The following is a 20,510-nucleotide window of genomic DNA, read 5'->3' on the forward strand; positions in this document are numbered from 1 at the left end:
CGTCCTGACCTTATCTTCATCAGGGGTCAGTGCATCCATGTGCCATCTATGGGGAGTGTGTTTATATCATAACATGTATCGTGGTGTTTTTGTACAACCCTTCTGGAATGTGTTTATGTGAATACCTAGTGCCTAGTACTTGTTAGGAGTGCCTGTATTTTAGCAGTGCCAGCCATGTTTTTGCCAAGTTCATGTACTGGCTAGTGAACTTGCAAGTTGGTGTTTGCTTTGTAGCAGGGCCTGACTTTTGCTCATAGCCTGACTTCTGTTCAGGTCTCAGGCCTTATACCAGGCCACAGGCTTCAGCCTCTTTTCTCCACTACAGAGATTATGACGGTTAGAGGGGACACATTCGAGAACTCTGGCATATTATAAGTGTATTGTAATGGTGGTATCATTTGGAAATTTGTGTATGATGAACAAAACTCTAATACAAACGCTGTATTTTAGCATCTTTTTTATAGCTTATGCTGGACACTCACAAATATTTTATTATTAAAAGTAAATATAGTATAATTTAACTTACAAAAATAAATAATGGGACCTCATCCTGCCATCTACTCAGTGTGAGCAAACCCCTGCACCTATGCAGAGTCCCTGTGACTTCAGTGGGACTCCACCTGGGCATATGGGGCCTCCTGTGGAGAACAGAATGCAGGATTGGGATCTATAATTTTATTTGGGATTAATTTTTACTGTGTCCCTGTTGCAGCATCCAGTGAAGCCAGTGGCCAAACTCTTAGTGGCTTCTGTGTTGTAATTTTATATATCAAGGGAATTGTTCAGATTTCAAAGTTATTCAACAAATATTGGGTTCAGTTCAGTTACTCTGTGTATGTGTACATTTGTCCATTAACATTATAATGTCATGGTTAGAAATAAAAATGTTTGGCTTTAATGTGTGGCCATTGGTGATTTTCAAATGAATGATTAAGAAAATAATGATTCTCTTCTTACTTCTCTATTTCATTTTTCTTAGTCAGGGCTCACAGACTGGAGAAGAGAAACCATTTAGTGATCCATCACTGCTGGAGAATCTCCAAAGCAATCATGTAAGTGATATAGGAAAAAAAATCTGTTATTTTACAATATGAAAAGAATGATTTCAATAAAACAAAAAGAGAGTATCCTTTAAAGGAAATTAAATGTTGTACTTATATGAAACCCACCTATATTCTGTGTAAATAATAGCCTAGCTTTCCATTCATGATAAAGTTTTGTACTCATTAGCCATGGAAATTTGTTCTTTGAGATGTCTTGTACACATATTTATTCCATTGTTCGTGAGTGTGTGCCCAGTGTATTCGAGTTGGAGACTTCTGGTGAGGAGTACCCGTTGGAGTGGTGCATGCACCTTTAGTGACCTGCCTCCAAAAGAAGATATAAAGGGTGCGGCCATTCTGTCCCATTCTCAGTTCCTTCTCACTGCCCATAACAAAAGTTGGAGGTCCTAGTGGTGCCTTGTGCTCACTGTTTTTTCTAGTGCTTATCAGCAGCCTTTCTTGTGTAAATAGTTAGATGTTAGCATAGTCATTATTACTTAGTCTCTGTGTAGGCAAGTCCTTAGTGTGTAACAAACTGGGATGTGAATCTACAGTCCACTAGCTCAACACACGCTAACTGGCCATGTAGAACCCGCTACCGCACAATAAGGGCTAGGCTACACTTACATTTTATAGTGCTCTGACTTGCTGGCTCGGGGGGGTGAAAAATCACCCCCCTAAGCGCAGCAAGTCAGAGTGCTTTAAAGCGCTAGTGTAAACAGGCTCAGAGCGCTGAGAGCTAATCCCCTCGTGGAGGTGGATTACCAGGAGTGCTGGGAGAGCTCTCTCCCAGCGCTCGTACACGACCACGCTTGCACTTCAGAGCGCTGCCGTGGGAGTGCTTTAAAGTTTCCAGTGTAGCCATGCCCTAAAAGGTCTGTAGTGTGCAACCTCAAAGCACGCTATGGAACTTTTAGAGTGCAGTAGCAGGGTGAACATGGCTAGTTAGTTCATGGCAAGCTAGTGCATTGTAGAGTCACACTCTGGCTTACCCTGAACTAAAGGTATGTCTACACAAGTGTTGGAAGATGTAAAGTCCAGTTTGAGGAGATATATGTGGATTAACTCGGATGGAACTAGCACTCTTAACAATAGAAGCATAGCCACTTCCACTACCGCAGCAGGGGCTAGCCACCCTAAGTCTGTACCAGAGCAGCTAACCCGTGCTGTCACTTTTGCTGTCATGGCTACACTTCTGTTTTTAGCATGCTAGCTTGATCAGAGATAGCATGGATATGTCTCCTCAAACTGGAATTTACACCTTCCAGTTCTAGTGTAGACATACCCTAAGACTCCATGTAGATAAGCCATTAGTTATTTATTCTTAGTTTCTATAGCATTTCTTTTGTTCTCCTCTTAGGATACTATTTGTTTTTGTTTGGCTCCTGGAGTGGTATTCTTTTGGGTCTTGAGGGTAGCAGTCCTTCCTGCCTTCTGATACTTGGAGGGAGAGATGGTATATAAATTTTCTTCAGTAGAACAATTCATGGACTTTTAAAGTTAACCACATGCTCAAGTGTTCTGTTGGATCAGGTCTTATAACAGAAACGAGTAAATATGTGCCTCTTTCCTAGAGGAATTCAGGGTTCTGAATATAAGAAGGACAGGAGCCATCCCATTTTTAAAGTGAAACTGAAGAGGTTTCTGAGATTGATGACTTACCATATAGTTATACCAGGGGTCTGCGAAGTTTCAGAAGCGGTGTGCCGAATCTTCATTTATTCATTCTAATTTAAGGTTTCGCGTGCCAGTAATACATTTTAACATTTTTAGAAGGTCTCTTTCAATAAGTCTATAATATATAATTAAACTATTGATGTCTATAAAGTAAATAACATTTTTAAAATGTTTAAGAAGCTTCATTTAAAATTAAATTAAAATGCAGAGCCCCCCGGACCGGTGTCCAGGACCTGGGCAGTGAGAGTGCCACTGAAAATCAGCTTGCGTGCCGCCTTTGGCATGCATGCCATAGGTTGCCTACCCCTGAGTTATACCATTCCTTCTTCCATACTATTTCTTGAATTGTCATTTTGTCAGCATTTTATCATTCTATACAATATAGGGAGAATTGTTGTTTTTACAGCTGAAGTGCCTCACTTTTAGTAGAGTTCTGTGTTTCTCATTTGTAGTAGTACAAGAATCTTCCCTAAGTAACTTTCAGTATTGGCAACTCCACGTCTTAGGAATTCTTTTGGAAAATGATTGTTTTTGGCAAGTGTTTGGGGATCTCTAATATTGGTGATTTCCCGTTCTCAATTTGAAGTGCTTTGAGATCTACAGATGAACTATATAAGTGCTGAGTTAAAAAAAATGAATTATTTTTGTTTAGACTGTCACACTAAAAGCCATCTGACTGACTTTGCTTCAGTCTGCCCTTTGTGTGGGATTGGGTACATGTTTTAACAGAAAATGCAGCAGCTATTTCTTTAAAGTGTTCAAGAAAGGTGTTGAATTGACTGGGCTGGAACCTGTAATCATATGTCCACAGAAAAAGTACAGCATGGGCAGTGATAATGCCACAGTAAAATAAAAACTATTGTGTGCAGACAATATTAAAAGAGAATTCATTTCACAATACGTTAACCATTCACGCATTACTGAATAAAACATTTTAGTATGTCATTCAATTTTTGTCTTTATCTAATGTGTCTAGTTACATGATTTATGTACATTTCCAGTTGAGCTGTTAATTGATGTTAATGTTTTAGTACCTGACACTAAGTGGCCGAATTTCAAGTCCCATTTTCAGAATATGGAGACATTCAAGTGTCTCAACAAAACATTTGCATGAATTTTGTTAATGTGGGAAAAACAATTTATTTTTTACTAATCTTGTTCTGAGAAATGGCTGAACCAGTTTTGCAGAAAATTTCCAAAATAAATCAGTCTGAATTAGACGTGGAATGGATAGGCAAAATTATAAACAACTGATCACAGTGTTGCATTATGGAAAGCTACGGCAACTCCTCTGGCTGCTCTGGGAATTAGCTCTTTTCAGGTCTGACATCACCTTCTGTTGCTCGTGCGTCCTGCCACGCCCCTCTCTCTCTCTCTCTCTCTCTCTGACTTAAGTTGCTCTCTCTTCGTGACTTGGCCCTTCGGATAGGTCACTATGTGTTTTTCCTACTTCGGAGATATCATAGTTTTTCCATACAAACTGTCTCAGGTAGTCTTCCCATTCACTGCCCAGATGGTGCCACTTCTCAATTGGCTGGTAGGGGGACCCAAGCCTGTCCTCTACTCTGGGTTCCAGCTCAGGGACCCTCTAATCAGCAGCCAAAGTTTGCAGTGCCTTGCTGCCATTTCCCTGAGCCTTTTCCTGCACCCCCTCTCTTTGTGATGTGCAGAGCAGCTACTGGCTCCCTTACTGCAGCCCCTTTCCCTTTCTGCTGTCAGCTTCCTGGCTTTATACTAGCCCTGTCTGTTCCTTCTCAGCTGGAGTCCATCTTCATTCAGGGGTTACTGAGGTTACCTAATTTCTTTCCTCCTATCCAGTTAATTGGCCCCTTCTCAGCCTCATTGACCTCTTCTAGGCTAGTGTGAGGTGAACTCCCCATTACACTTGGGCAGCCTTAACTATAGGCATCAATATCTGCACCAACTATACAAAAGGAAAGTATAGCAGCAATTGGAAAGTATTGAAGCAAATCAGGTGAATGTTGAAAATAGTTTATGTATAATGTCATCAACCAAAATAATGTGGAAATTTTAAAAATGCATATTCTTGTAATCAGGAAAGGAGATTTTCCCCTGAATTAATATTTGCCAGTAAGTACTAACACATTTTAATAGAGCACAGATTAATTGTTACTTTTTACCCTATTTTTGGACTAGCCAACTGCACCTATAATTTGCGAGTTTCTAACAATGATGGCAGTGTGTCATACAGCTGTTCCAGAAAGAGAAGGTGATAAGATTATATATCAAGCAGCATCTCCAGGTAAGAGCTAAATAATTATATATAAATTTTAAAATATTCAATCCACTCAACAAGAATGTTAATTCAGAACTTGATGAATTACCCCTACCTTGCTCAGAAATTTAAATATATGTGTAAAAGTAGTGATATTTAAGATCTCATACATTTTTACTTCTATAAAAGATGCTCTTTTAGTTGTTTTCCAATCCATGTCTTAGAGAGGATTTGTAGATGTCACATAGAGTTTATCTACATTGCAACACCTAAACTGCTGTGCTGTGAAAAGTTGAATGGGTTGAGTAATACAAATAAAATGCAAAGGCATGTGTTCAGTTAGACAAGCTAACACCCCTGTTTATGGCTCTCTCTGATGCTTCATGCTAACAAAGTATCACAAAGGAAAATAACACTATGTAGTAATCATCAGGAATGAAAATGAAACCTCTTAAGTAGGACAACAATTCTGATGATAAGCCAAAACATCAATACAGAACAAGAAAAGACAATATTTAAAACACCAGTAAACCACACTTCATACATTTTTTCAAATAGATTCTTGCAAAAATCAGTATGAACTTTTTGTATGGCAAAGTTTTTAATGAAATATATTTGTTATTTATTTGTATTAAAACAATGCTTAGGTCCAACAGTCAGATGTGAGGTCCCATTTTTCTAGGCCTCATATAGACATCATTTTCTGATTCATTGTGATGTAATAAAGAACATGTGATATGTATATAGTCTTATTACTCAGTTACCTGTGTAGTATCTTACACACTGTGCTATTATGGCTCTTTAAATTGGTGCCAGTCTTGAAGCAGAAGACTGACATTTCTATCACAGTGCTATGGCTCATCAGCTTGAGCAGCAGAAAAGTGACTCATTGAGTCAACAGTATAACGCTGTTACAAAAAAAAGCGAACATCCTTCTGGGATATATTAGCAGGAGTGTTGTAAACAAGACATGAGAAGTAATTCTTCCACTCTACTCCACACTGATTAAGCCTCAACTGGAGTATTGTGTCCAGTTCTGGGCGCCACATTTCAGGAAGCCTCTGGTAATTGGCTGAGCCTTAATCAGTGGGCGGGGCATTCACTCAGGCCAGGCCAGGGCTTTATAAAGCCGCGCACAAGCGACCAGGGAGCTTTGCGAACAGGGGCTGCTAACAGGGAGTTTCGCAAGGGAGTTTGGAAGGGGAGTGGGAAGGGAGTGGGAACCCCTCGCCGGCCATAACCCCTTCCCTGTAGCCCCCCCTAAAATCCTAAAACCTATAAACCAAACTACATTCCAAAACTACTTTCTGTAAACCAGCCTTTCACTAACTAGGAGACAATGCAGGCAGAAGCCCAGCAGCACAGTGGGGGCTATCCAGTTTATTGCACTGAGTGTAGCATGTATGATTACCTGCCCTGTGGGCGGGTTGCGTATGTGTGTAGTCGGTGCAAGGAGCTCCTGGCCCTCAGAGACCATGTACGGATTTTGGAGGCCAGGGTGGCGGAACTGGAGGAGCTGAGAGAGGCAGAGAGGTATGTTGATGAGGCTTTCCGGGACACTGTAGAATTGTCCCACCTCCGCTTAGACAGCACCTGTGCTGTTGAGGAGGAAGAAGGGCCCAGGGAAGTAGAGCAGTCAATGGGAGCAGAGGGAAACCTTCCCGTAGTTGGGACCCTCCTTCCAGATGGTGCTGGGGTTGCCTCTCGCACTGAGGTTGCCTCTCCGGGGGAGGGAACTCCAGTTTCTAGGAAAAGGCAGGTGTTAGTAATGGGAGATTCGATTATTAGAAATGTAGATAGCTGGGTCTGTGATGACCGGGAGAACCGTATGGTGACTTGCCTGCCTGGTGCGAAGGTTGCGGATCTCTCGAGGCATCTAGATAGACTTATGTGTAGTGCTGGGGAGGAGCCGGTGGTCGTGGTACATGTAGGTACCAATGACATAGGGAAGGGTAGGAGAGATGTCCTGGAAGCCAAATTTAGGCTGCTAGGAAGAGACTGAAATCCAGGACCTCTATGGTGGCATTTTCAGAAATGCTCCCAGTTCCACGCAGGGCCAGGTAGGCAGGCAGAGCTTCAGAGTCTCAATGCGTGGATGAGACGATGGTGTAGAGAGGAGGGGTTCACGTTCATTAGGAACAGGGGAAACTTCTGGGATGGGAGGAGCCTATACAGGAGAGATGGGCTCCACCTAAACCAAAGTGGAACCAGACTGCTGGCGCTAAACATTAAAAAGGGTGTAGAGCAGTTTTTAAACTAGGTGAGGGGGGAAAGCCGACTGCTGCAGAGAAGCGTGTGGATCGGACACAGACTTCTCTTAGGGAGAGTCTGATGATAGAGAATCTCCAGGTTATAGTCAGGAGCAGAGGAATGAGAAATATAATGTAAGGGCCGGATCAGATGATGAACAGTCACATAAAAAGAATCTGGCACATCAGAAAAGGCAGGCTAATAAACAGGGACAAGTTTTTAAAGTGCTTGTACACAAATGCCAGAAGTCTAAATAATAAGATGGGTGAACTAGAGTGCCTTGTGATAAAGGAGGATATTGATATAATAGGCATCACAGAAACCTGGTGGACTGAGAGCAATCAATGGGACACAATCATTCCGGGGTACAAAATATATCGGAAGGACAGAACAGGCCGTGCAGGGGGAGGAGTGGCACTATATGTTAAAGAAAGTGTAGATTCAAATGAAGTAAAAATCTTAAGCGAATCCACAGGTTCCATAGAGTCTCTATGGATAGAAATTTCATGCTCTAGTAAAAATATAACAGTAGGGATCTATTATCGACCACCTGACCAGGACAGTAATAGTGATGATGAAATGCTAAGGGAAATTAGAGAGGCTATCAAAATTAAGAACCCAATAATAGTGGGGAATTTCAATTATCCCCATATTGACTGGGAACATTTCACTTCAGGACGAAATGCAGAGATAAAATTTCTCGATACTTTAAATGACTGCTTCATGGAGCAGCTGGTACGGAACCCACAAGGCGAGGCGACTCTAGATTTAATCCTGAGTGGAGCGCAGGAGCTGGTCCAAGAGGTAACTATAGCAGGACCGCTTGGAAATAGTGACCATAATACAATAGCATTCAACATCCCTGTGGTGGGAAGAACATCCCAACTGCCCAACACTGTGGCCTTTAATTTCAAAAGGGGAACTATACAAAAATGAGGGGTTAGTTAGACAAAAGTTAAAAGGTACATTGACTAAAGTGAAATCCCTGCAAGTTGCGTGGGCCCTTTTTAAAGACACCATAATAGAGGCCCAACTTCAATGTATACCCCAAATTAAGAAAAACTGTAAAAGAACTAAAAAAGAGCCACCGTGGCTTAACCACCATGTAAAAGAAGCAGTGAAAGATAAAAAGACTTCCTTTAAAAAGTGGAAGTCAAATCCTAGTGAGGCAAATAGAAAGGTGCACAAACGCTGCCAACTTAAGTGCAAGAGTGTAATAAGAAAAGCCAAAGAGGAGTTTGAAGAACGGCTAGCCAAAAACTCCAAAGGTAATAACAAAATGTTTTTTAAGTACATCAGAAGCAGGAAGCCTGCTAAACAACCAGTGGGGCCCCTTGACGATGAAAATACAAAAGGAGCGCTTAAAGATGATAAAGTCATTGCGGAGAAACTAAATGGATTCTTTGCCTCAGTCTTCACGGCTGAGGATGTTAGGGAGATTCCCAAACCTGAGCTGGCTTTTGTAGGTGACAAATCTGAGGAACTGTCACAGATTGAATTATCAGTAGAGGAGGTTTTGCAATTAATTGATAAACTCAACATTAACAAGTCACCAGGACCAGATGGCATTCACCCAAGAGTTCTGAAAGAACTCAAATGTGAAGTTGCGGAACTATTAACTAAGGTTTGTAACCTGTCCTTTAAATCGCTTCGTACCCAATGACTGGAAGTTAGCTAATGTAACGCCAATATTTAAAAAGGGCTCTAGGGGTGATCCCGGCAATTACAGACCGGTAAGTCTAACGTCGGTACCGGGCAAATTAATTGAAACAATAGTAAAGAATAAAATTGTCAGACACATAGAAAAACATAAACTGTTGAGCAATAGTCAACATGGTTTCTGTAAAGGGAAATCGTGTCTTACTAATCTATTAGAGTTCTTTGAAGGGGTCAACAAACATGTGGACAAGGGGGATCCGTGGACATGGTGTACTTAGATTTCCAGAAAGCCTTTGACAAGGTCCTCACCAAAGGCTCTTACGTAAATTAAGCTGTCATGGGATAAAAGGAAAGGTCCTTTCATGGATTGAGAACTGGTTAAAGGACAGGGAACAAAGGGTAGGAATTAATGGTAAATTCTCAGAATGGAGAGGGGTAACTAGTGGTGTTCCCCAAGGGTCAGTCCTAGGACCAATCCTATTCAATTTATTCATAAATGATCTGGAGAAAGGGGTAAACAGTGAGGTGGCAAAGTTTGCAGATGATACTAAACTACTCAAGATAGTTAAGACCAAAGCAGATTGTGAAGAACTTCAAAAAGATCTCACAAAACTAAGTGATTGGGCAACAAAATGGCAAATGAAATTTAATGTGGATAAATGTAAAGTAATGCACATTGGAAAAAATAACCCCAACTATACATACAACATGATGGGGGCTAATTTAGCTACAACGAGTCAGGAAAAAGATCTTGGAGTTATCGTGGATAGTTCTCTGAAGATGTCCACGCAGTGTGCAGAGGCGGTCAAAAAAGCAAACAGGATGTTAGGAATCATTAAAAGGGGATAGAGAATAAGACTGAGAATATATTATTGCCCTTATATAAATCCATGGTACGCCCACATCTCGAATACTGTGTACAGATGTGGTCTCCTCACCTCAAAAAAGATATTCTAGCACTAGAAAAGGTTCAGAAAAGAGCAACTAAAATGATTAGGGGTTTAGAGAAGGTCCCATATGAGGAAAGATTAAAGAGGCTAGGACTCTTCAGTTTGGAAAAGAGGAGACTAAGGGGGGACATGATAGAGGTATATAAAATCATGAGTGATGTTGAGAAAGTGGATAAGGAAAAGTTATTTACTTATTCACATAATACAAGAACTAGGGGTCACCAAATGAAATTAATAGGCAGCAGGTTTAAAACAAATAAAAGGAAGTTCTTCTTCACGCAGCGCACAGTCAACTTGTGGAACTCCTTACCTGAGGAGGTTGTGAAGGTTAGGACTATAACAATGTTTAAACGGAGACTGGATAAATTCATGGTGGCTAAGTCCATAAATGGCTATTAGCCAGGATGGGTAAGAATGGTGTCCCTAGCCTCTGTTCGTCAGAGGGTGGAGATGGATGGCAGGAGAGAGATCATTTGATCATTGCCTGTTAGGTTCACTCCCTCAGGGGCACCTGGCATTGGCCACTGTCGGTAGACAGATACTGGGCTAGATGGACCTTTGGTCTGACCCGGTATGGCCGTTCTTATGTTCTTATGTTCTTATGACAAATTGGTGAGAATCCAGAGAAGAGCGACAAAAATGATTAAAGGTCTAGAAAACATGACCTATGAAGGAAGATTGAAAACATTGGGTTTGTTTAGTCTGGAAAAGAGAAGACTGAGAGTGAACATAACAGTTTTCAAGTATGTAAAAGGTTGTTACACGGAGGAGGAAGAAATTGTTTTTCTTAACCTCTGAGGATAGGAGAAGAAGCAATGGGCTTAAATTGCAGCAAGGGAGGTTTAGGTTGGACATTAGGAAAAAATTCCTAACTGTCAGAGTGGTTAGGCGCTGGAATAAATTGCCTAGGGAGGTTGTGGAATATCCATCATTGGAAATTTTTAAGAGCGGGTTAGACAAACACCTGTCAGGAATGGTCTAGTTAATACTTAGCTCTGCCATGAGTGCAGGGGACTGGACTAGCTGACCTCTCGAGGTCCCTTCCAGTTCTGTGATTCTATGGTTCAGTGATATGTACACTGAAGTTGAAAGTTAAAATGGATTAAATTAACAATAGGTAACGGGGTGGCAGATGCAGTGTAGACATACCCTTAGACACCAGGGTAAAATTTTCAGCTATGGCTTTGGTTATTATTTCTCTTTGGAGGTTGCTCTTTCAACCTAAAGGAAAATAATTCCCCTATGAAATGAAAATCTTCTCCTGTGCTGCCTCTGATGTGTTGTGTTGCCTCCTTTGAAGCAGTGCAGCAGTTAATGGATCAGCTTCTAAGATGTACCTAGCAAAAAGTAGTTTCATGTTTTTCAGTGGGCCTTCTAAAAGGCAAGAGGACTCCAACACAATATTCTCGCATTCTTAATTATAGTGCTTTTAAATATTGTCAATTTCTTGTATGAAACTAAAACACCAAAAGGGGACAACTTTCCAGAGAATGCGAGAATATTAGAGAAGTTTAGAAATATTGACTATGAGCTACTTCAGTTTTATAAATGTAAATTAATAATAATACTTTCATTCCTTATATAGTAGTAAGGAATTGGGATCACAGAATTGCAGCATTGTCCCAATGTTAGATTTAAATTTCAGTAAAGCAAATTTTGGGGAAAACAAGAAATTTAGTGAGTAGGGTTCGGTGGAGGAAAGTTTTCAAATTCAGTAAGAAATCTTGAAAAGCACTATAATTAAGAAGGCACAGACTACAGATCCTCTGAAAAGATGACCATTAATAGGAATTGGCCAGTGTGATGCCAGTAGAGGCTACTCAAATATGTGAGAAAAAGAGAAAACCTGTACTCAAAATGGGAAACCTGGGAGGCACCTAAACAAGAATTTTTAGAGTCAGTTATGGTTTGAGGAGGAAAAAATAAGTGTGTCAGAAAAGCAAAAAGAATTAATGCTAGTCAAAGGTAATAAGGGATTCTACAAATATATAAAATGAAAAAGAAAGGGAGGAAAGTACAGTAGGACTGCTGTTAAATGAGGGTAATTTACAATGACTCAGAAATAGCTGAGATACTGAACTTTTTTCAAGAATAACAGAAAATTTGAGCAGTGATGAATTATTTATTTATTTATTGATGAGGAGCAGGTAAAAGAATAATTGGAAAATTTGAACAGGTACATATCTGCCTGTCTCTGTGTTGTTTATCCTACAATATTTAAAAGGTATTTAAAACTTGAAAATTCTTTTTCTTGATAGTTTCTCAATCTATAAAAAAAACAATGGAAATTGGTTTGTTGCAGATGAAGGAGCATTGGTCAGAGCAGCCAAACAACTTCGTTTTGTATTCACTGGAAGGACACCTGACTCGGTAATTATAGACTCTGTAAGTACATTAAAATTATGTTACTATTTATTATTAATATTTTGGCATTGATATTAAATAGTTTACATATTTAATACAATTTAGTCTGGTAGGTTTATGCCAAAAAGTAGTTCCTAGTCTTTTTTTTGTTTGTTTGTTAAAGTTTAAATCTCACTAATAAAAATGTCTTTTTTCCAGCTTGGCCATGAGGAAAGATATGAATTGCTAAATGTGCTGGAATTTACAAGGTAAAGCAAAATAAGCATTTAACATGTTTTGTTTTATATTTTTTAAAGTGTTATTTTGGTGCATATCTACTCTGCTGAATTTTTCTTTTATGGATAAAATAGTGGGTTTAGTATAGAGATAGCATAGGTTCAGACTTGAAAAAGACTGAGGATTTTGTACTTTATTTGGAAACTTTATAATATATACTATGCTTTAGCTCTATAGTATGTATTCTTGCATTATAAGCAGAGAATGTAGCAATACTTATAGATAAGGATGTTGTAGTCACCTTTACATTGTAAAAGGTCATATTCAGAGGAATAGAGTTTTATAAAATTTCTCCCTTCCCAGCTGAAATTTGACACTTTTGTTTTCATTTTGGAAGTAAATTTTCTTGGAACCTTGAGGAAAAATTTGTAGAAATAGAAAAAGAGTGGAAAAATACATATTTTTAAAATGATTTTCTTTTCTTTTTTAAGTTCTATCACCTCAGAGTGATAAAAAAGCTTGAAATTTGGCAAAGACATTGTCCCCTGCTGCAATTTTTTTTCTTGTGGTACACTGAAAAGTGATTTTAATTTGGCTGAGTTATGATTTTTTTAAAGTACTTCATGCAAAGCACACTGGCCCAAATTTGTAAAGGTATTTAGGTATTGCTGTGCTCAGTATTGTGATGTCTAACTGTTTTTAGGAGATAAATCTCATTTTCAAAAGTGATTTAGGTAGTGGAGTTTAGGCTTCTAAGTGTCTAAATCACTTTTGAAAATGAGAGTTAGGTCCTAACTGTATTGCAATGCTCAGTGCAGCAACTCCTAAATACCTTTAAAAATCTGGCCACTGTCTTTTTGTAAACTGATGGTATACCATTGTTCCATTGGTAGTGTGTATATAAAATAAATAGAATTTTCCATTCAGTAGGTGATCTCTCAATGTTCTGCTGGAGTTGTGTATGTGTGCATTAGGAAGTTAGGTGCAATTTTATTTGTAAAGTGTATCTATATATGGAATATGCTATGTAAAAGTACATGTAGAAGGACTCAGGATATGAAACCCTTTCCTCATTGAGGACCTGTTTTTACAAAGGCTTAAGCATGTGCTTAAGTTAAATCATGTTAAATGTCCGATTGCTCGCCCTGGCACAGTGAGGGTGAGGAGGAGTTTTATAAGTGGAGGAAGCAATATAATGACCTCAGACAGACCTGGAGGAAAAAGGGAAAGGAGAGAGAGATCGAGGACTTAAACTGGAGGGAGCTATGATTGATTTGATTAAGGAGAAGGACCACAGAGGGTAGAACTCAAGTGTGACTTTGGTGGCCAGGAATGGTGAAAAGACCAAAGGAGGTGTCAGGGAAAGTTGCCTCTAAGGGTACGTCTACACTACGGGATTATTCCGAATTTACATAAACCGGTTTAGTAAAACAGATTGTATGAAATCGAGTGCACGCGGCCACACTAAGCACATTAAATCGGTGGTGTGTGTCCACGGTCCAAGGCTAGCGTCGATTTCTGGAGCATTGCACTGTGGGTAGCTATTCCGTAGCTATCCCATAGTTCCCGCAGTCTCCCCCGCCCCTTGGAATTCTGGGTTGAGATCCCAGTGCCTGATAGGGCAAAAATCATTGTCGTGGGTGGTTCTGGGTAAATGTCGTCAGTCACTCCTTCCTCTGGGAAAGCAACGGCAGACAATCATTTCGCGCCCTTTTTGCCTGGATTTCCCTGGCAGACGCCATATCATGGCAACCATGGAGCCTGTTTTGCCTCTTGTCACTGTCACCGTATGTGTACTAGATGCCGCTGACAGAGGCGATTCAGCAGCGCTACACAGCAGCATTCATTTGCTTTTGCATGATAGCAGAGATGGTTATCAGCCGTACTGTACCATCTACCATGCCATTGTAAATTGGCAATGAGGTGACGGTTACCAGTCCTTTTGTGCTGCACCGTCTGCTGCTGTCATAGGTGCCCCTGGCTGAGATCGGCCGGGGGCGCAAAAGACAAAAATGGGAATGACTCCCCGAGTCAATCCCTCCTTTACGGTATCTAAAAATAGAATCAGTCCTGCCTAGAATATGGGGCAAGTGTACTAGAGAACCAGTGTATCAGAGAACCAGCGAGCACAGCCGCTCCGTGTCAGATCCCGCAGAAATGATGAGCTGCATGCCATTCAAAGGGGGTGCCCCTGCAACAACCCCACCTGTTGATTCCCTCCTCCCCCAGCCTTCCTGGGCTACTGTTGCAGTGTCCCCCCATTTGTGTGATGAAGTAATAAAGAATGCAGGAATAAGAAACAGTGACTTGTTAGTGAGATATGAGGGGAAGGCAGCCTCCAGCTGCTATGATAGTCCAGACAGGACATTAAGCAGTGTGGGGGAGAGGAGCCCAGCATCCCGCTGCTATGATAGTCCAGGCAGAACAGAATCTTTTCTTTACACATGAAGGGCGGGGGCTGATGGAGCTCAGCCCCCTGTTGCTATGATGAAGACGGTTACCAGTCATACTGCACCATCTACTAGGAATGATCAGGAGTTTTTTACCCAGGCGCCCCCAGTCGACCTCACTGGAGGCCAGCCAGGAGCACTCACGGGCTGATGATGACAGATACCAGTCCTTTTGCACTGCACCATCTGCCAAAAGGCTGATGATGATGCTGGATATCAGCCATATTGTACCATCAGCCACCCATGGGGGAGGGGCGAGGATGCTACAGTTCACTGCCACAGCATCGCGTCTATCAGCAGCATTCAGTAAACATAGGGTGACATTTAAAAGAGTCAAGAGAGGATTTTTTTCCCTTTTACTTCTCGGGGTGGGTGAGGGGGGTAAATTGACAAGCTATGCCCTGAACCACTGCGGACAATGTGTTTGACACTACAGCCATTTGGAGCTCAGCCAAGAACGCAAATGCTTTTCGGAGACTGCAGGAACTGTGGGATAGCTTGAGTCCTCAGTCTCCCCTCCCTCTCTCCATGAGCGTCCATTTGATTCTTTGGCTTTCCGTTATGTTTGTCACACAGCAGTGCGCTGAGTCCCTGCTGTGGCCTCTGTCTGGAGAATTTTTAAAAATGCTTTGGAATTTCGTCTTCTGTAACGGAGCTCTGATAGAACAGATTTGCCTGCCCATACAGCGATCACATCCGTACGGTCCATGCTGGAGCTCTTTTTGGATTTGGATTTTGGACTGCATCGCCACCCGTGCTGATCGGAGCTTCACACTGGGCAAACAGGAAATGATATTCAAAAGTTCGCGGGGCTTTTCCTGTTTACCTGGCCACTGCATCTGAGTTCTGATTGCTGTCCAGAGCGGTCAGTGGTGCACTGTGGGATACCGCCCGGAGGCCAATACCGTCGATTTGCGGCCACAATAACCCTAATCCGATATGGCAATACCGATATTAGCGCTACTGCTCTCGTTGGGGAGGAGTACAGAAACCGGTTTAAAGAGCCCTTTATATGGATATAAAGGGCCTCTTAGTGTGGACGGGTGTGGCGTTAAATCGGTTTGACGCTTCTAAAACCGGTTTAAACGCGTAGTGTAGACCAGGCCTAAGAAGAGGAGGAGGAAAGGGAATTGGAGAAGAATGAGGCTTAATGAAGTGAAGACCAGAGAAGAATGGGCATAGGGAAGAGGGAACTGGTGAAAGGAGGAATAAAGGGAAAGAAACTGGTAGAAGAACAAAATGAGAAAATACTAAACAAAAATCAGGTAGGGGAGACTAGCCCAAGTAGAAAAGAAACATATTGAAGAAGATGGTTTGAGTAGAGAAATAGTGATATTTTAAAAGGAGAAAATGCATAGAAAACTAGTGGGAGGTGAAACAGGGACACTGAAAAAGATGAAAAGTTACAAAATATAGCTTACTGGAGCATAGATGAGGAAAGAAACAAAATGACTGAGCAAGTTACTTCATCCTCTATTGATTCTATATATAACCTTCATTTTTATTGTGAGAAGTTAATAGGTATGTGGCAAAAAGTGCCTTTGCAGCTCACTTGACAGTTATAGCAACATGCAGTATTTATATAGAATGGGAGTACATCCTGTTCATCTTTACCTGTTTTACAGACTGTATAAATATTTTTAAACCTTCTGAATTGCCAGGAATGGGTTATTAGATGCCACTTGTACTTTTTGGATAAATGAAAACTACTTACTTGTGAATCTTATTTTCTGAGGAAATAAGTTACAGTAGCTTAGCACACACACACACACCCACTTAACTCAGAATTCAGAGTTTTGTATCTATTTTATTTTCCAATTCTTTAATATTTGCTTAGACTTACTGGCGGCACTAGGGGTCACTATTATTCCACAGCAGAAGTGCAAAATGTTCCCTGTTGGATCCAACAACTTCAGAATTTTGAGCTATGAGCCTTCCCAACATTTCTGTGAGAGGAGCATGCATCCTAAGAGAAGTAATCTATTACAACTTTATATTTTCTGAGAACAAGAATTACAGATACTGTAAGTGGCTTTGTTTTCTTGAAAGATAGGCAGCTGATCCTATGTAGATGTAACTTTTGCAACCCCTTGCTGCCTTCCAGCATAAGCTGAAAAAAGGGTTATGTTTTACCTCTATTCAGGTACAACACAGTGCCACACCAAATATCCACAACTAATAGTTTGAAAGGGAAAGTCGGTAATGAGGTATGTAGAAAAGGGACAGTTGAAGAAGGCACAGTTAAAGTTACAGTGCATAGTTTTGAGTGCGAAAATTGTGCTAATCATAAGGTATATGCCTATGAGTAGAAAAGAAGTGGTCATATACTATTAGGAAGCATATGTTTTTATTATATTATTCAGAGCTGTGGATGTGATTTTCAACCCTACCAGCATATGAATATTTGAATGGCTGTGGACCTAAGGCTGTTTGGATTAGCTTCCTCTGATGGGGATCGTTGGTAATCCACAATACCACGGTGTGATTCAGTCACCCCTGAAGCAACAGATTTTTGTGGCGCATCTGAAGTCCTGCTGGCTTAGTCCTTTAGCTCTTGTGGTAGACACATGCTTTCAGTGTAAAATATTCCAGGATTCTTCTGCCTTTATTATGCAATGCTATTCTAATTTTTACAACATTGTCAGAGGCCACAAAACCAGGTGACAGTGAGGGGGCATCAGCTGCTCCTCTGTGACATTTTTCAGTTGTTCCAAGGTATTTTTAATGCATGTTTCTTCAGTCACAGGTGCACAGCAAGGCATGTTATCAAATGAGTGAGTTGCCGCTAATGCTGACAGTGTGAAGCAATGGATATATATTCAGTGCTTTAACCACTGGCCCACGTGTCCATGCAGTTGGGTTTAGAAACAGCCCTCAGCTTTCAAAAGCACTCTCCCTCCACATGATGAAGCACACACTGCCATCAGTAAACTAATAGAACAGTATGTGATAAAACAGTTTCAGAGAGAAAAGACAGTATTATACACCTCTACCCCACTATAACATGGTTGTGGGGAGCCAAAAATCCCTACTGCATTATAGCTGAAACCCCGTTCTATTGGGGTAGGGGCGGTAGGGCTCTGGCGATGATTTAAAGAGCTCCGGGCTCCAGCCGCTGCGGGGAGCCCCAGGCCCTTTAAATCGCCGGTGGAGCCCCGCTGCCGCAGCCCCGGGGTAGCGGTGGCAGGGCTCCAGCACTGATTTAAAGGGCCCAGGGCTCCCTGCAGCAGCCGGAGCCCTAGGCCTTTTAAATAGCTGGCAAGCCCTGCTGCTGCAGCCCCAGCATAGCAGCGGCAGGGCTACGGCGGTGATTTATAGGGCCCAGGGCTCCCCGCAGCAGCCGGAACCTCGGACCCTTTAAAGTGCCGCCGGAGCCCAGCTGCCACCACACTATATGCGAACCCGTGTTATATCAGGTTGCGTTATAGTGGGGTAGAGGTGTATCTGAAAACAGTGTCCCAGTCAGAATATTCCCAGCTTAGCTCCCTTATTAAAGGCTTTACTCCTGTGCTCATTGAAGTCAGTAGCAAAGCTCCAATTGACTTGATTGGTGCAGGATCAAGACCAAAGAACAAGATGCGTGTCCCCCTTCTGTGAGAGATTGGGCAAAGTGTATGGTTACAGACTCCTTGAGTAGTTATATTCCTGTCAGAGAACTATGAAAAAAGAATGATTAATCTGACTAATATAAAGATACACAGTGGTAAAACAGAAAACAAAACAAAAAAGGAAAAGGAGAAATAAATGGAAAGATAAAAATAATTTTCCAAAACAAAAACAGTCTGCATTTGTTTCCATATTTTTCTAAAAAATTTGAAAAACAAAAAAAAAATTTTAATGAAAAGTTTCAATTTTGAAAGGCCATTTTTTAATGAAAAAAAATTGTTGGGAAAATTTAAGCCATTTCTCCTTAACAGTGACAAAAGCTAGACATTAACCAGTTTCACCAGAATGCCTGCCACTATGAGTTGTTCAGCAGAACAAGACTTTTGCTGAAATTATGGCAGAGGAGAAAAGTGATTTTTTTTTCAGTTTATTTCCTTATGCTGCAATTGATCTAATTTGGAAAAGGTTTTTTGCTGCTGTTGCTCCACCATTAGTAACAACTCATTCACTATGAGGAATGTATCTGGAGAAAAGATAACTACAGTATTCCAGTAAACTGGTGACAGTGGGTTCAGTGGCTGGAACCCTCTTAGGTTAATCAAATTCCTATGATAGACTAATAGGGGAGTAGAACCTGACTTCAGTTAGGAGGATCTTATCTGATCATCACAAAAGTGGTTTATATCATACTTGAACACATCCAGATACAAAGTTTGCGTGGATGTATTGAATTGAGGCTAAAAACAGCTGGGGATAGTTCCACAGTTTTCATGGAGACTGAGAGTCTTAGTGATTATATAAATCATAGCTGAAATGCATGTTGAGTTCAGCCAGTACAGTAGCTACTCCAGGGACAGGCCTAAAATGAACTTGGTTAGCTTAAAGGGGAATGAAGGTGGTAGTAGGGTGATGCATATACAGTTCCTACCTCATTTTTCTCCCAAAACATGCATCTAAATGAGACCCTTGTTTTGAGTATTATCTTCAATGTGGGGCTGCTCTTATAAGTTGGGTGAACTGAAAAATGGATGCTCTCTCCCTCCCTTCCTCATCCTGGACTAAAGCCAGCCAATATCTTCCAGTTGGGCTTAGCAATGCAAGCAAGGTTGGATGTCTCATTCACAAACTGTGTGGGGTTTTTTTGTTTATTTTTATTTTATTTTATTTTCAAAACTGGATGCCTAAAGTAAGGTTCCTGAATCCATATTTAAGCTCCTCTATACTTCAATTTTATAACCTCACAGCCAAAGCCCCACAAACCTGAGTCAGCTAACGTGGACCAGCCATGAGTGTTGTATTGCATTGTAGACATAACCAGAGGATCTTTACAAAAATGCTCATATCCCCTGTTTACCTTTGAGGAGAAGGATTAAGTTTGGGATTTTTGGAAGCTCTTAACATTGGCCTAACTGCCATTGACTTCAGTGGAAGCAGAGTTATGCCAGTGCAGAGTATGTTAGAGTGCTGATTGTCCATTCCTTCTTGGACAATATTTTAATAAAGACCTTGGAACTAGGATTCATCCTATTAGATATCAAAGAAAACTATAGAGATCTTTCAGTTGCATATGTTTGTTCTCCTAACAAGTTTCCCAACAAAAGTTGATTCTAATGATAGATGACAATAACAGAGGCAGAGGTCACCTCAAAGGTTGGCACTGCCTTTCAGTGATGTCTATTTTTCATCACCAGGACTACTGTCTCTATCAAGTTGAGCCTTCTCCCTTCAGTTCACAAAGGTTGGAAAAAGGTGTCTCTCTACAGACCAGAGAGCTCCAGTACATCCACCTCAAACATGGCAATGGCCTGGTCAGTTCCATCTGAACCAGCCTTTACCAATATAATGCACCACCTTGTTCCTACTGGGCATACTGGCAACCTCCTTCCAGGGCATCCAAGAATTGATATCCTTCTTATCTTTCAAGGAAGTGCAGAAGGTCTCAATCCCCTTTTGCATATATTGCCAGATGCCAGAGAAGAACAGGAGCAGCTGGAAGAGGAGGGACAGGCACTAGAATCTCAGGAGCAACATCTTTCATCTCTCAGAGACCTGTTGTCAT

General features: G+C 41.1%; 1 protein-coding gene across 7 annotated transcripts in view; it reads left to right on the plus strand.

Moving 5' to 3' along the window:
* The window catches only part of ATP8A1 (ATPase phospholipid transporting 8A1), a 233,578-nt gene that overhangs the window by 89,782 nt on the left and 123,286 nt on the right, over positions 1-20,510 (plus strand). For 6 of the 7 annotated variants that reach the window (XR_005599008.1, XM_039539925.1, XM_039539926.1 and 3 more), the window contains 4 exons: positions 980-1,052; positions 4,878-4,983; positions 12,118-12,200; positions 12,378-12,427. Coding sequence is in view for 6 of the 7 variants with exons in the window: in XM_039539925.1 (XP_039395859.1) it covers positions 980-1,052; positions 4,878-4,983; positions 12,118-12,200; positions 12,378-12,427 (312 nt within the window). In the remaining variant the exon portion in view is untranslated. The remainder of the gene's footprint in view (positions 1-979; positions 1,053-4,877; positions 4,984-12,117; positions 12,201-12,377; positions 12,428-20,510) is intronic. The other variant, XM_039539927.1, reaches the window with a different exon arrangement.

Source organism: Mauremys reevesii, linkage group 5, assembly GCF_016161935.1.
Source record: "Mauremys reevesii isolate NIE-2019 linkage group 5, ASM1616193v1, whole genome shotgun sequence".
Lineage (NCBI taxonomy): Eukaryota > Metazoa > Chordata > Testudines > Geoemydidae > Mauremys > Mauremys reevesii.